The sequence below is a fragment of the Pan troglodytes genome, chromosome 6, assembly GCF_028858775.2.
Source record: "Pan troglodytes isolate AG18354 chromosome 6, NHGRI_mPanTro3-v2.0_pri, whole genome shotgun sequence".
Taxonomy (NCBI): Eukaryota; Metazoa; Chordata; class Mammalia; order Primates; family Hominidae; genus Pan; species Pan troglodytes.
The window spans coordinates 44,684,172-44,700,801 of NC_072404.2; the positions used below are offsets into that span (position 1 = coordinate 44,684,172).

At 40.0% G+C, this 16,630-nt stretch overlaps 1 protein-coding gene across 3 annotated transcripts in view; it reads right to left on the bottom strand.

Annotated features, from left to right (window-relative positions):
* Positions 1-5,948, bottom strand: part of VPS41 (VPS41 subunit of HOPS complex) — a 181,663-nt gene extending 175,715 nt beyond the window's left edge. Inside the window, exons 1-2 of one of the 3 annotated variants that reach the window (XM_063815336.1) lie at positions 5,868-5,919; positions 4,586-4,652 (exon numbers count right to left, since the gene is read on the bottom strand). Coding sequence is in view for 2 of the 3 variants with exons in the window: in XM_519057.8 (XP_519057.3) it covers positions 5,868-5,888 (21 nt within the window). In the remaining variant the exon portion in view is untranslated. Of the gene's footprint in view, positions 1-4,585; positions 4,653-5,867 lie in introns of all 3 variants that reach the window. The other 2 variants (XM_519057.8, XM_009452921.5) reach the window with 2 other exon arrangements.
* Positions 5,949-16,630: the final 10,682 nt, after the last annotated feature.

The window sequence follows — 16,630 nt, forward strand, 5'->3', positions numbered from 1 at the left end:
CCTGGGAGAAGGCTGGGCCCAGCTGGCCTCAGAGGTCAGGAGTGGTGAAAAGGAAGACTGTCAGCCCAGGACAGAGAGGATCCAGGACTTGCCTGGGTTGTGAAGTCCTCAGAATTGTAAGTGCCCACATACTGTTGGGGAAGAAAAACAGAATTTGGGGGAGAAATGGTAGCCTGGGGCCTAAGGAAGGCCACTCCAAACTTTGCAGGAGGGCTCACCTGGCTCTGTGTTGCAGGAAAAAAAAGAGCAGAGACCAGGCTCCAAGAAATCATCTATCTCCATCTATGCCTGGAGGTACATGTGAACACTCACTGAGGTACTGCCACCTTCTCTGTCTTCCCAACAAACTATGCGCCCTAGCTGAGCATAATGAGAAAGAGAGTTCTGATATAGGCACTGTCTGATATAGGCACAGGAAGGAGGAAATATTTTGTGTGGTATGTATGTGATATCCCTGTTGTCACAGAGCTTCAATTTCAAAAACCTCAAAGGAGTTGTGGCCAGCTTTAGACACTCAGGGACTAGGCTGGTTGAGTAGTAAAGATGAGGACTCAGGTTACCAAGCCCATTCAGCCTACTGGGCTCGGCTACTGCACTCATCTTATTCTGCAAATGAAGAAAAATCTTGACGTGTGCCCCAGCGTGGAAAAGAGGGCAAACTTGGTAACCCGGTGACCCAGTCCCAAATCTGCCTTTGCATGAGAATCATCAAAACTCAGTTTGGGGAATTAGCTAATACCCACTAACACACTCCATCTGCACAGATTCTGATTCAGTAGGTTTAAAATAAGAGCCTGGAATCACAAGCGGTTTTTAACAAAAACAAAAACAAAAAAACCATAAGGAGGCCCAGGCATCAAGAAGAAACAAAGGCAACAGGGGACTGCACAGCCATGAATGGGAAGTAGCATGAGACACAGAAGCCCCTGATCTGATGAGTGTCCTCTCTCCAAGGTGTTAATGTGGGCGCGGCGGAGGCTACTAATAATCAGCTAGTGAAGTGGCCTCTAGCCGACCAATTCAGGTGAAGATAAGTGGAAAAACTAACAAAGCAATCCGCTAGTCCAGCAAAACTAATTTGTGACTACATTTTAGTTACATGATGGGAAAGAGTGCACCCTCTAAAATCTGTCTGATTCTATACTTTTAAAACTTCTTGTTTGGGTTTTGTTTTTCCTTTAGTTAGTAGTAACGCTGCCTTTAAAATATCTATCTTAGCCAAACTGTAAGAAGAGAGAATTGTGCATACGTAAGCCAAGTCCAGGTTTCGATGATTAACCTCTGTCTTATTTATACGACCATTTCAACCTAGCCACTTTAACATACTTTATATTCACAAAAGTTTTAACATACTTCATACTCACTAAAGTTTTAGAGAGTAAAATTCCCAGTTATAGGCAGGAAAATCGAAGCACTCAAATTTGTATTGATTTGATTTTTATTGTAACATAATCACATGGGGATATACATGACAAATATGACATCTAATAATCCGTAAGTGATCTACAATAAGGACAGAATTCCCCTAATTTCTAAAATGCAGAAGGAGAATTCAAAGTAGAAACTCTCCTACTTGATTAAGAAATAGATGGTCTAATCATGGAAATACTTTAATGGTCCAGGGTCCAGGTTGGTTGACTAGGAAGATCAAAGGGTACCTGGGGAGCAGGCAAGAGTAAAGAAAGTATAGAATGTAACCTACATTATAGTATAGATGTAATCCACATTACATTTGAATTAATAACTTAAAAAAGGTGCAAGTAAAATAATTTCACGCAAATCCTACTAGTTTACAATTTGACAATTTGAAATGCTATTTTCCCCCTAATAAATTCATTTAAACACTTTACTAAACACTTAGTACCTATAAAGCACTAGTCCTGTGGAAGATACAGACATGAGTAAGTTCTTGTTCTTATTCTTGAGGACTCAGCAATCTCTAGGAGAGATAAGACAAATATACAAACAACCAGACTTCAAGCAGAATGTTATTCATAAGAAAGATATGGACAAATACTCTTGGGCATCTGTGAATATGAAGGTCAACTATAAATCGTTTTGGAGCTAAGCAAAACTGCTGGTTAGAAGATTTCCAGGCAGAATGCAGGGTATTCGTTTTTTCTGTAAACTATAAAATATATATGTAGTTACTTTTGACAACTACCTTTACCATATTAGGCAAAAGCAAGAATTTCCCAATGACTTATAAAAAAATTTTCATTCATACCTAAAAAGTGGTTTTAGTTTCAGATCCTCTGAGCTGTTTTATACCACAATAACTCAGTGCAGATGTCACTATTTTGGTTCTTCTGAAAATAAATGGGGAGGGGAGCAATCACCAAAGAAACAACACTCACGAAAGATAACGTGGAGACGTTTAGTTTTGTGTTGCTAATCCTGGAGATTACTGGCATTTATGATACATGATATCAAGAAAAAAATGTATGCCAAGTTTTCTAAAAAGTTCAATAGAACAGTTATTTTATCCATTTTTGGGGTTTTTTTTGTTGTTGTTGTTTGTTTTTGAGATGGAGTCTCCCTCTTGTCACCCAGGCTGGAGTGCAATGGCACAATCTCGGCTCACTGCAACCTCTGCCTCCTGGGTTCAAGTGATTCTCCTGCCTCAGCCTCCCGAGTAGCTGGGATTACAGGCGCCCACCACCATGCCTGACTAATTTTTTTGTATTTTTAGTAGTGACGGGGTTTCACCATGTTGGCCCGTCTGGTCTCGAACTCCTGACCTCAGGTGATCCACCCGCCTCAGCCTCCCGAAGTGCTGGGATTACAGGCATGAGCCACCGCACGCAGCCCTATTTTCTCCATTTTTATACACTTTTAGCTTTAAAAAAATGGTATAATAAAGCCCTACTACCGTCATCAGATTTCAATGGCTTCCTACTGTGAAATGCAAAAACCAATCAGAGAAAAGCCTAACCATTTTTAATCTATAAAGGATAAGATTAGGTACAATTACTTACTTTCTTTTAAAAAAAAGAACTGAACAATTTGTGAATGTTTGTGTCTTTCAGCCATTTACAACAGACTGCTGGGGTTTTTTTGTTTGTTTTTCATTTTTTTTTTAAACAGGGTCTTGCTCTGTTGCCCAGACTGAAGTGCAGTGGCACAATCATGGCTCACTGCTGCCCCGACCCTCTTGACTCAAGCAATCCTCCCACCTCAGCCTCCCGAGTAGCTGGGACTACACACCACCATGCCTGGCTAATTTTTGTAATTTTTGTAGAGATAGGGTTTTGCTATGTTGCCCAGGCTCGTCTCGAACTCCTGGGCTCAAACAATCGCCCCACCTTGGCCTCCCAAAGTGCTGGGATTACAGGTATGGGCCATTGTGCCTGGTCCACGACTAGTCTTTTTAAGATACTGACACCATTGGACAGGAGAATGCTCACTCCAACTACATATTGGCTGTTAAAGCATCAAAGTGGAATGGTGGCTTGAGGGAAAATCATTAAAATGAAAAGGGCTAATTCTACTTCATAAAGTAAAAAAACTATTTAGATTTAGGTTCTTACATATATTTTTAAAAGGTAGGGTATTCTAGTGAAAAGTCATGAGCTACGGAGACAGAGGACTGGAGATTTATTATATTATAGATATAAGCCTGAGCACGTTACTCAAGTTGCCTGAATTTCAATTTGTTTATCAGTAAAAGTCAATCATTTAACACAAATTTATTAAGTAACGAGCAATATTCTAGGTATTGGACATACAGCAGTGAACAAATCCTTGTCATGATGTTCCAAGCTCTGTGGTAAGAGGTACACAGAAATACACAGGGAAAAAAAAACAAATTTTATAATACAGTATGTCAAACAGTGATGCACATTATAGAAAAAAATAATGCAGGAAGGTTTCAAAGCATGGTCAGGGAAGGTCACAATGAAAAAGAACACTTGGACAAAGACATGAAGGAAATGAGGAAGCCTGTAAATATCAGGGTTCCTCAAAAAGGAACAGCATGAGCAAAGAGGCCCTGAGATAGGAACCTGCCTGGCTTTTTGAAGACTAAGAGAGTCAGTACAGCTGATGCAGAGTCACAGAAGGGAAGGAGAGTAGTTGGAAAAACGAGGTCAAGAAAAGGTGGCTAAGGGCAGCTGGGTCAAGGTCCTGTGGGACAACCAGGCTACCGTAATGGCTGTGGCTTTTCCTCTGAATAAGATTAGAAGCCCCTGGAAAGTCTAGAATATCAGAGGTGTTTCACCCATGTATGAGAGTAAACATTTACCTCACAGAATTCTTTTGGGAAGACCAAATGCAATATGGAAGGGTTTTTTAAACTAGAAAATAATGTACAAATGTGAAACATTATTATATCCCTAATTTTGTATGTGTCATTTTTATATCAGACAACTTTGTCAAATTCTTCTTCTGCACTAAACAGTGGTAAATATTTCATAGGTTTTTTTCAAGGGGAGGAAAAACAATGGTTTTTCTAGGAGCAACTCTCTCCATTTCTATTCCACTATATCTAAGAACATATGAAACTCAGTTTTTTGCTTTCAAATCAAACCATAAAACAAACATTTCAACATGAAATAAAGATGCACAATGTGAAAAACAATCTCACCCTTATTCAAAGGAGCGATGGCAGTCATGAAATGATATGTTCTTAATGAGTGTTTTCCTTTGAACTGCTGGAATGGAAATGGGAGGCTCTAGTGTTAGATAAGAGACTTTGTTATCTTGTTATCACAAGGACCAGCCAAACCAAATGTCTACCTAGTCAAACGTCTCAATTATTGGCATATATAAAATATATACAGAACAAATTTTCACTATGAAGTAAAAACAAATGAAGTATGTTGAAAATAGTAAAAATTATTGAACTAGGTAAATGTCTCTTACGATACTAAACAGCCCATGATCAAGTCACTGTTTAGAGACAATGACTGCAACTGACAGCCCTGTTAACTTGTGAGGAAAAACAGTATCCAACTGAAATAACACTGGAAATGGAAACTTAAGTTATCTCCCCCAAGTTCTAGCCTCTTTTTTGGTCTGCTTCTCTTTTTTGTCTTTTTTATTTTACTTCGTCATTTCATAAAATGTGTGATTACCACTACTGCTATATGAAAATAATTCATATTCCCATCACTAATTTCTACCCTAAACTTCAGTGCCACGTTGCCAGTTGTTGACTGGATACTACCAGCAACAAATAATCCCATTTAATTTTTACTAAGCCCAACAGTTTTAAGCACTCTAACTTTGTGTATAAACTCCTCTCTCCATCTTAAACCACCCTCTGAGGACGGCCTTATTATTACCCCCATCTCACACTGGAAAGTTAAATAAGTAGCTCAAAGTAGCACATTGAGTAAGAAAAGGAACCAGCACTTGGACCCCAGGCATTTTTGCTCCAGAACGGATGCATTTAATCCCTGCTGCACCGCAACAGTGCTCCAGTTCTGTACCTAACTCCAATAGATACAAAACAAAACTCATCGTCTACTCTCTCCTAGTTCTTATTGTCCTACTTCAAGTGGAAAGCAACTTAAATTTCAGTCACCCGGCCTCTCTTCCTCCTCCCACAGGCAGTCAGTCCCTGGGGTAGCCGGGCCTGCCTTCATGCCAAAATTTCCCTGGGCAAAGGCCACAGGGATGGGGCCCGAGGAAAGGCAGCCCGAACGCGGGGGTGTGTCAGAGCGCTTTCCCTAGGTGCCCTCCCGGGGCTGGCATCCTCTCTGCTCTCCGAAACCAACTTTCGCCATCCCACCCCGCCCTGCCGCGGACCTGCCTTGCGCTCTTCCAGCAGCTCCGCACCTCCACCCACTCCACTCCACCCTCCCCAAACAGCCCACCCTAGTCTCTATATCCCTGTGCCCTCAACTACCAACTGCACCCTTTACCTGCTCCTCTGCTTCCGCCATGGCGCCACGGGAGAGTCACCTGACAGACCCGGAAATGAGAGGAAACCACACACTTGGCCCAGGGCCTTCTGGGAAATGTAGTTTTAGCTTCATCTGAGCCTGGAAATCTCTTCTAGGGGACGGACCTGCTAGGGTTCATTTCTGCTGCCAATTCTCCAAACTCAATGGAATTCTGCTTTGAAGGATGTGAACATAACCATTGCTAATACTATAGCTTATTTTATTGTTGTTCTTGTTTCTCTAGTTATTCTAGTGTTTATTAAGCACTTACTATTTCATGCCCTGGGTTTATAGCTTTGCGTAAATTATCTCATTTAATCCTCACAGCAATTCCTACTATCATCCCCATTTATAGGGGAGAATACCGTAGCTCAGAGGTCATGCAGCTAGTAAGAGGCAGAACTAGTAATAGAATTCAGCCCTGCCTGATGCCAAAGTCTCTGTGATTGCCAAATGCTGCTTACTCTAAAAGTGTTCTTTTCCTTTTTTCTCTCTCTTTTTTAAGTATATTCAGTGAATATAAAGCAGTCTTTGCAGTGGAGAGTCAGAGGAAATTTATACGCCAACAAATAATATCATTATTTTTGCTTGCTACTTTGTCTTCTCCTGTCATATGAACATTGATTTTTAAAAAATCTCTGTTGTTTAATAAATTAATTGTTAAACTTTTGTTGAGGATATTCAATAGGTAAATGTTCAAGTGAAGACACAATATGAAGTTGTCCTTGGTCAAAATCTGCACAACTACTGTATTACTTCCAGCCTTCAGAATGACTGATTCCTTCTCCATGTTTCTGAACATTATGAATTCTGTTTCCTAATCCTCAGGAATCTGCAGCACCTTGTCCAAAGACAGACATTTTAAAATTTCCATTCACTGGAGTAGCTGGTGACCAGCAGAGGGCATCGCAAATGGCAGCATGTGGTGATTGCCTCAGTACCTTTTTTGACTCCCTGTGCCTCATTGACTCTGACCCAGTAGGAAGTCATGGACTCAGTACTCTGTCTGTAGCTTGCTCAACTCATGATTCCTCAATGGCCCAGAAGCCAAGGTGACATCATCTCTGAGACACCTGTCTTCTCCCCAGGGCCTAAACAGCCTTACCTCCATCTTCTTCCTCCAAGCCTTGCTGGGGTTCCTCTTCCAGTGGGCTAATCACTCAGCCGACAGGATAGACCACCCTGAGGCATTTAAATGTCTATAAGCAGCCAGGTGCAGTGGCTTTCACCTGTAATCCCAGCACTTTGGGAGGCCAAGGCAGTCAGATTTCATGAGCTCAAGAGTTTGAGACCATCCTGGACAACATGGCAAAACCCTGTCTCTACAAAAAGTACCAAAAATTGGCTGGGCATAATGGTGTGCGCCTGTAGTTCCAGCTACTCAGGAGGCTGAGGTGGGGGTTAAGGCTGCAGTGAGCATTGATGGTGCCACTGCACTCCAGCCTGGGCAACAGAGTGAGACCCTATCTGAAAAAAAAGAAAAAAGAAAAAAGAAATCCATAAGCAAGCACCCAATGCCCTAAGTATAAACCTAGGGCAAGTATAAACCTAACCCAAGAGTTTCTAAAATCTCTTGCAAAGCAGCCCAGGGCCAAACATTGCTCATGATGAACTCCAGATCCCAGAAAAACTTTAATACAGACCAAAGAGACTGTGGAAGCCCTCAGTCGAGTATCCACGGGAAAGAGAAATAAAATGAGCTCTTCTACTTTTCTGACTTTCCTCACAAACTCCAATTTTCTCTTTTCCGTTATGAGTGACAGCCACCCATAAACCTCTAGGACTACAGCCTCTCCAACTGGGCAATCTCCTCTTCTATGCTGAATGGATAAGATTGGGATGAAGGAGGAAAATAAGGGATTATTACTACTGTCTTAACCACAAGGTCATTTTTGTTTTATGGTTCCATTTTATTTTGGTGAGAAGTCAAGCAGCCCAAGCAAGCAAAGCTGAAGGCCATCCACTCTGGGCCTTCCTGGCCTTTCTACTTTTCTGGAATGAGAATGTTTATTCTCTTTCTCAAGAAGGGTGTTATGGGTCTTATTAAAGATATAGCCAGACTTTATAGATTTTTCTCTGCTCATTTAACCGTAGAAACTCTAAATTCCCCAAGTTTGTTCCGCATTCAGTATACTCTCTTGATTACAATAAAGTATTATGAGCCTCTTTCCTTGTGGAGAGACTGGAAAAGTGAAGAGACACAGGTATGGAAAGGTGAATTAGAGGAAGAAACCTACTATGAACTAGCAGGTTCGTGCTGGGACAGTGGACAGGATGAAATTCACATGTGACCTCCAAATCCCATTTGCTCATGTGAAGTGAGAGTTTGAGGCTCTCTTATCTAGGTGGTCTTGTATTCTCCAACTACTCTAAGTGTAGTCCAGAGACTACCTGGGAGCTTGTTAAAAATGAAGAATTTGGGGCCCTTTGAGAGATGTATTTAACCACAATCTGGATTTTAATAGTATCCCTCAGTCATATGCATATACTTTAAAGTTTGAGGAGTAGTCAGCCTAACAGTCACTGATTCTGTGTCAAATCACCTGCTTTTTTTCTTGCACATGATCAGTCCACCCTCTCCCAACTTCAAGATACGGAGGTAAAGGGCTGGGCGCAGTGACTCATGCCTGTAATCCCAGCACTTTGGGAGGCCAAGGCGGGCGGATCCCCTGAGGTCAAGAGATCGAGACCATCCTGGTCAACATAGTGAAGCCCCGTCTCTACTAAAAATACAAAAATTAGCCAGGCATGGTGGTGTGCACCTGTAATCCCAGCTACTCGGGAGGCTGAGGCAGGAGAATCGCTTGAACTCAGGAGGCAGAGGTTGCAGTGAGCCAAGATCACAACACTACACTCCAGCCTGGTGACAGAACAAGACTCTGTCTCAAAAAACAAAAACAAAAACTAAAACTAAAACTAAAACAAAAATGCATATGGAGGTAAAGGTAAGATTCAGCTTCTCATTCTCAGTCTATAGGACCTAAAATTGTTAATAGACTTCAGAAAACAGACCTAAGACCGTATATTTGTAGAGTGGCTCACTGGTTTCAAGGATCTGTCTCATACGTTTGTTTCGTAGGTCTGAAACAGTTTACTAACTCAAATTATAGCCATTTTATTCATGACAATAGCATTATTTCATTGCTTAAACAATATGAATGGCTTTAATATTTTCCATTATTAAATAGCATTTATAAATTCAGGAAACTTGAAAAATCAGCAAAGTGGAAAGACAAAGTTAAAATAATTCACTCTTATGCCCTTGCTAATTAGGGGATGTGTTGTAGATTCTTTTCCCAATCTTCAGCTTCCATTCCTTCTTAGATTGCTACCTTTCTCAATCTACAGGTGTGACAGCTAATGACAAGCAAATTTACACCACATTACACTACTAACTCCAAGCTACTATCTTAGCCTTTATTTAATTAACTGTAAAAAATAGCTAAAAGAATATTGATGTTATCTTTAGCAAATCTGGCCAGCCTCAGCTTATTTTGCAGTTTAGTTTTTCCAAAACTGTACCCACTGAAACCTGTTACCTTCTAGTATTCTAAATGTCATTTTAAGATATAACTTATTGGAAATTTCTCTGAGCAACCACATTAGATTTTCTTAATAACATTTTTCTAATTACAAAAGTACTATGTGTTCATAATAGATAACTGGAAAAATACAATAAATTATAAAATAAAATTCTAAAACCACTCATGATTTCTCCACTTAGATTATGATTGTTGGATATATGCCTTTCTTTTTTCTTCTCTTTTTCCTCTCTCTCTTCCTCCTTTCCCCTCTCTGTCTCTCTGTATTTATTTAAAAACTTGTCCAACAAAGATCATATTACCAAGTTTTGTCATTTTTTTTTACTTAGTCATATTTCAAGATTGTTTCCCAATAACATTGTAAAATATTCTTCTAAAACATGATTTTAATAAAACATGATTTCACATTATAATTCCATCGTATGAAAAGTAATGTATATAATCATTCTATTTTGTTGTATACTTTAAGTACATCTAATTAACATCCCTGTGCATAATTTTGGAAAATGCTGTAATGCAAGGTGGTATCAACTGTAGGAATAAAGATCATCCAAATGAGAAATGCCATTGAGGAGTTATTCAGAGCTTGCTCTAGAAAGGGAGTCAGCCACCAGCACTTGCGCTGTGGCAGAGACTCAAACACAGGCACAAGAGTGGGAAGGTGGGAAAAGGGAAGGCTTCAGGTAGGCCCTGGTTGGAGGCTGCTGGCATGAGAAAGCTGCAGGTGGGGTAACCAGAAGTGGGGCAACCTGTGTGATTGGTTAGGGGTGGATATTTGGTTTTCTCTGGTTGGTCTTAGTTGGAAGTAGGAGTAAAACTTAAGGAAGTTGTCAACTACAAATAAAGTCCTGGTCATTTTAGGCTGATTGTTTCAGAGGTTATAGTTAAGGTTCCTGGATTGTTACTAGAGATGGCAGTTTTGACTGTCAGGCTAGATTCCTGGGTTTTCTATTGTGGACAATGGCTTGGTTTCCTGGGCAATTGCTGCAGCTTGCTTCAGACTGTGGGTCAGAGTTCTATTTTAATATCTGGTCTGGCCATTGCCCCTGTATATATTCAATCTCTCACAATTTATTCTACTGTGAGCTATATATGAGAGCTCTAAACCCTCCTAGCATCAAACATTAGATATTATCATTTTTTACACATTTCGTTAATTTAGCTTGGGGAAAATAGTATTAATATTTTAATTTTTGTTTTAACTTGTATGTCTTTGATTTCTGATGAGGGGATGTTTTTCATAAATTTACTGGCCATTTTCAACTTTGTTCTGTCCTTTCTACTCTTGCTCTTTACCCATCTTTTGTGGGAAAGTTGATCTTTTCCCTATTTGGCTTGTAAAAGAAATGTTCAGTAGATATTTGGTTATTTGGTTTGAAGCTAAGAGGAGTCTGGTGCTGGAGGTAAATAATCTGAGGTCTTCAACATATATTAGGTTGGTGCAAAAGTAATTGCACTTTTTGCCATTACTTTTAATTGATATTTGAGGTATAGTATTGTGTAGTATTACAACCTAAGAGAGAATCTTTGGAAATATATAGATTTGAGGGAACTTTGAAGGGGTAAAGTTTAGACTCACTGTGGTGGTTCTCTTGCTAGATTCTTGTGAAATTAGTGTGCCTTGATTTGCACCAAGGGGTTTTATTGGTAAAATCAAATAGTCACTTTATTTTCTCAATTCACAGAAAGAAATCAATTGATTAATGGGTAAAATATTTTATTTAGGGTTTTCACATATGCTTTCTTGAAATCTTTGATTTTTTGCTATTGCTTAGCTATAAACAAGCACTGAGACATAAAAATACATAAAAATAGTAAATAAATCCCAACCAAAAAAATCAGAAAGAAACTATAAAGCTTGCTTTGACAACTTCTTACTTTTAAACATGTACCAGGCACCTAGCACAGTGTATGTGCATAATAGGGTCACTATAAATATTTGTTGACTGAATCAATTAATTAATTGAACATCTTTCCATTCATGGTGCTTTCTCAAACTAGACTATTTGGTGCCCTGCCACCTGAGTACGTTTCAGACCTGTTCTATGAGAAAATAAAAAGATATTGAAGATTTAGAGCAGTGAAATGACACAAAGAAAGTGGTATCTGGAACGTTTAAGTCAGCCATTGTGTGAGAGTTTGAAGGTGGGAGTGATCAAATCAGTTGGGAAGATCAGACCTGACTTCAAGCAGCACATCAAGTGTTCCTTAAAGGATAGGTAAGAGGCTGATGGTAAGAGGAAAGGGAAAATATTCCAGGTAAAGGGAACAGTATAAGAAGAGACATAAAGATAGGCCAGGGGCAGTGGCTCACGCCTGTAATCCCAACACTTTGGGAGGCCGAGGCGGGCAGATCACGAGGTCAGGAGATGGAGACCATCGTGGCTAACACGGTGAAACCCCGTCTCTACTACAAAAATACAAAAAATTAGCTGGGCGTGGTGGCGGGTGCCTGTAGCCCCAGCTACTCCGGAGGCTGAGGCAGAATGGCATGAGCCTGGGAGGTGGAGCTTGCAATGAGCCAAGATGGCTGCCACTGCACTCCAGCCTGGGTGACAGAGCAAGACTCCGTCTCAGAAAAAAAAAAAAAAAAAAGGAAGAGACATAAAGATGTGGAATAGCATCCAAAGAGTCAGATACAATACCAATTAGGTAGGATGGTGCTAGAGTCTGTCAATATAAATTTGTGTATAATTCCACAGGCAGTTGTAGCAGAGACTGCTAAATGCCTGCCTAATATCCATTCACTTCTACTTTATTGGTAAAAGAACTCCTAAAATATTAGGGGCAGCAATATGTTTAAATAAAAGACATTTCCTGGTCTCCATCACAGTTAGGCATGGCTAGGTAATTAAGTTCTGGTCAATGACATACAAGTGGAAATGTTATGTGTGCCTTTCAGGGAAGTCTATTAAAGGGGAACAGACATCTGGGGATACCTCTTTCACCATTTCTGCCATTAGATTCTCCAGCAACCACACAGGTCCCACAAGTGACCTTGAGGATGAAAACCAAATTCTAAGGATGAAGCAGAAAGATAGGAGAAGCCTGGGTCCCTGATGACTGAAGCCAATGCACTCCTCTAAACTGCCTGCCTCCAAACTAATGTTTTGTTTTTTTTCAAACAGGGTTTTACTCTTGTCACCAGGGCTGGAGTCCAGTGGCAGGATCTTGGCTCACTGCAACCTCCGCCTACCCGCTCAAGTGATTCTCCTGCCTTAGCCTCCTGAGTAGCTGGGACTACAGGTGTACACCACCACACCTGGCTAATTTTTGTATTTTTAGCAGAGACGGGGTTTCACCATGTTGCTCAGGCTGGTCTCGAACTCCTGAGCTCAGGTGATCCACCCACCTCGGCCTCCCAGAATGCTGAGATTACAGGCGTGAGCCACTAAGCCCAGCCTCCAAACTCATTTTGAATAAAATAATAATCCCTTGTGTTATTGTAGCTTGCCTATCACAAGCAGACAGACTTAATACTAACTGATACAGTGGTAGGGAGCCATTGAGGAGTTTTGAGAATAGAAATGACTCAGCCAAAAGACATCACCTACTGCACCTGAGGAAATTATTATTCTTCTACTTGCCCACCTGACACAGGAGAAAGGGAGCAATCACACGCTCGTGTGTGAGAAGAACAAATTTTCAGATTATAAAAGTTTTGGAATCTTGGGACATAGGACAAGAACATTACTGCCAGGGTACCAATTTGCATTTTTTTTTGCAGTTCATTGTGATATTTAAGAGCTTGAGAATCAGATCAGGATTCAAATTTTGTGTGTGCCATTTATAATAAATCTAGGACAAGTTAACTTTTCCAAAGTCCAGTATTCTTAGCTGTTAAATGGGCTAAAAGTACCTTCCAATCAGGGTTGTTGCAAAAAACAAATGAGAAAATGTAGGTCAAGTTCCTTGCCAAAGGCTGGGGCCTAGTTGTATTTATCACTGTTGTACTGCTATTTTGTTTCCTGCACTTCAGTATACACATAACGAACACTGCAGTCTCCTCTTCAGGTTCCATTTTTCATGATCCTCATTTAGAGGCACAGGACCACTCTCAAGACTTACTTGTTTTCATAAAAAGAAGAAAAGAAATTTGGGGGAATGTGCAGAGTCGCCCTTTACTCAGTCTCTCAAAAGAGACTGTGCGGTGATTATCAGAAATCTCTTATACATAAAGAAAGAGTATGGCCCAAAAGTGTTAGTTTCTGTACAATTACAGAGAACGTGGAGCTGTATCTTACTCATAGTGAGGTTAGAAAATGCTACCAGTTACCCTTTTCTATGCAATTTCCCATAAGTGATCGTCCTTCTAGATATGTGTGCTATCATAAGCAATATATTTGGTCTTTATCTCTGGTTCCTGGCACAGAGCACTTAAAACCTTTAGAATTTCCCAAGTGATAGGAGTATATTTTGTTATTGAATCCCTTTTTATTACACTTGAGTTTATACTAATGAGATGACTTAGGGTGGGGCTCCTATATAGCAGCAAGATGGGACTGGTCACCAGAAAGATCAATTGATTATAGGGCTGGAACTTTCAGCCACCCAGGGAGGGGCGGGGAAGACTGGAGATTAAGTTCTATAAAAACTCTTGAAATGAGATTTGATGAGTTTCCAATTTGGTGAACACGTCCACGCAGTGGGAGCATGGAGTACCCCATGGGGACGGAAGCTGCTGTGCTCCGTACCTTTCCAGACCTTGCCCTGTGTACCTCTTCATCTGGATGTTCATTTGTATCCTTTATAATAAACTGGTAAATGTAAGTAAAGTGTCTTCCTGAGTTCTGTGAGTCATTCTAACAAGTTATGGAACCTTAGAAGGGGTTCATAGGAAGCTCCTATTTATATCTGGTTGGCCAGAAGCACAGGAGGCCCAGGACTTGCAACTGACATTTGAAGTGGGGGGCAGTTTTGTGGGACTGAGCTCTTAAGCTATAGGGTCTGTGCTAACCCCGGGTGGTTAGTATCAGAATTGAGTTAAGTTGTTGAACACCCAGCTGGTGTCCAGTGAGTCCAAGAGTTGATTGTAGGTATTGGAAAACACTCCAGAGTATGTTAATACTTCACATTTATGGATGTCTAGATGGGAAGTATTAGAAATTAATGGAGAAGGTTAATGTCTTTTTAAAAAGAAAAAGGCAATGTATAAATGGTCTGTCTGATATCACTCAGTAATGAACAAGAGTGAGAAGAGACCCTAGGAGGAATTTTGTCTTTATATTCATTGCAGTATTTTGAGGGATATTTTTCCAGATTTTTTTTCCCACAGATATGTATACAAGGGCTTCCTTTATGTGTTTTAAACATAATTTGAATCACACTCTAGAGTTCTGTGGCATTTTTTAAAAACTTATTGCCTGGGCGCGGTGGCTCACACCTGTAATCCCAGCACTTTGGAAGGCTGAGGTGGGTGGATGACGAGGTCAGGAGATTGAGACCATCCTGGCTAGCATGGTGAAACCCCATCTCTACTAAAAATACAAAAAAACTAGCCGGGTGCGGTGGTGGGCGCCTGTAGTCCCAGCTACTTGGCAGGCTGAGGTAGGAAAATGGCATGAACCCGGGAGACGGAGCTTGTAGTGAGCTGAGATCGCGCCACTGCACTCCAGCCTGGGTGACAGAGCGAGACTCCATCTCAAAAAAAAAAAACCAACCAACCGAACAAATAAAAAAAACTTATTAATACATCAACAATGTAATTTCACATAATATAGAGCTACATAAGTACTTACGTTTATATAGTCTTCCATGGAGTTGATTTCTGTGATTTATGTAACCAATCCTCCTCCACTTTTCAATATTTAGGTTGCTTTCAAGTTTTCACTATTATAAACTATACTGTGATGAACAGTGCATCTTGTGCATATCTCCAAATTATAAATATTTTCTTGGAAAAATGTATAGAAATGGAATAGCTTGGTCACTGAAACATTTGAAGTTCTCTTAAAAATTCTTTAAAAATATCAGGAAATACGTTAAAAAAAAAAAAAAAACCTTCAGGGCTGGGCGTGGTGGCTCACGCCTATAATCCCAGCACTTGGGAAGGCAGAAGTGGGTGGATCCCCCGAGCTCAGGAGTTCGAGACCAAGGCAACATGATGAAACCCCATCTCTACTACAATACAAAAAATTAGCCAGGCATGGTGGTGCGCACCTGTAATCCCAGCTACTTGGGAGGCTGAGGCAGGAGAATCGCTTGAACCCAGGAGGCAGAGATTGCAGTAAGCTGAGATTGCCCCACTGCACTCCAGCCTAGGCGACAGAGTGAGCCCCTATCTCAAAAACAAAAACAAAAACATAAAACTTCTTTAATACTCGAATGTGGTGATTTTGAATAATGTGGGAAATATTTTATTCATCCTTTGGATTCCTATTATATGTTTACTAAAAGAATATTTCAAAGACCATCTGTTTGAGTTTTCCCCAGACATAGAATGCTTATGTGCAATCCACTTACTGAACTTCTTTCATATTTTTGACAGAAAAGCACAAAACTAATTTTTAACTTAAAGCATGAATTCAGTCTACTCAGAATCCAGATGTTTAGCTGTGCCAGAAAAATGTATTATTTCATAGAAAATCTTTCATTTTCAATCAAAATTTTGAAACAAAATACTTAAACACATCCTGCCATTGGATCCAAATATCATTTGTGAAACAAGGTCCATTTTTCAGCAAGAGTCCAATTTCAAAGTACGTTTGTGGCGTTAAGAGCCTTCTTCTAACATAAAGACATGAAAAAATTGAAAAAGAAGAAGAGCAGAAGAAAAGAGGAAGAAGAGGAAGGGTTTGCTGCACTAAGTGAAAGCAATGGCAGTCACCAATTGTGTTCCAAAATTTAACACAACCAGTATGTTAATTGATTAAATCTTAATACTTAATTTTTTACAGAAACAGTAAATTGCACCTTATTTCTGAGCCAGAAAGCTTTTACATCTATAATACAGTTGAATCTATACACGATATGGAAAATAGTACAAACTATTGCCATTGCAGTACCAGTAATAAAATAAAATATATACCCTACAATGACCATTTCATAGTTTTGTACTTACCTGAACATTAGTTAATCACCAAACTTAATCACCATAGAGTTTTATGTTTTATATTTTATTGTGTTTCTCCTGTACTGCATTCATTTATATAAGCTAGGTTGGAATGTGACAACCTGGGGGCTTATCCACCATTGATGGCA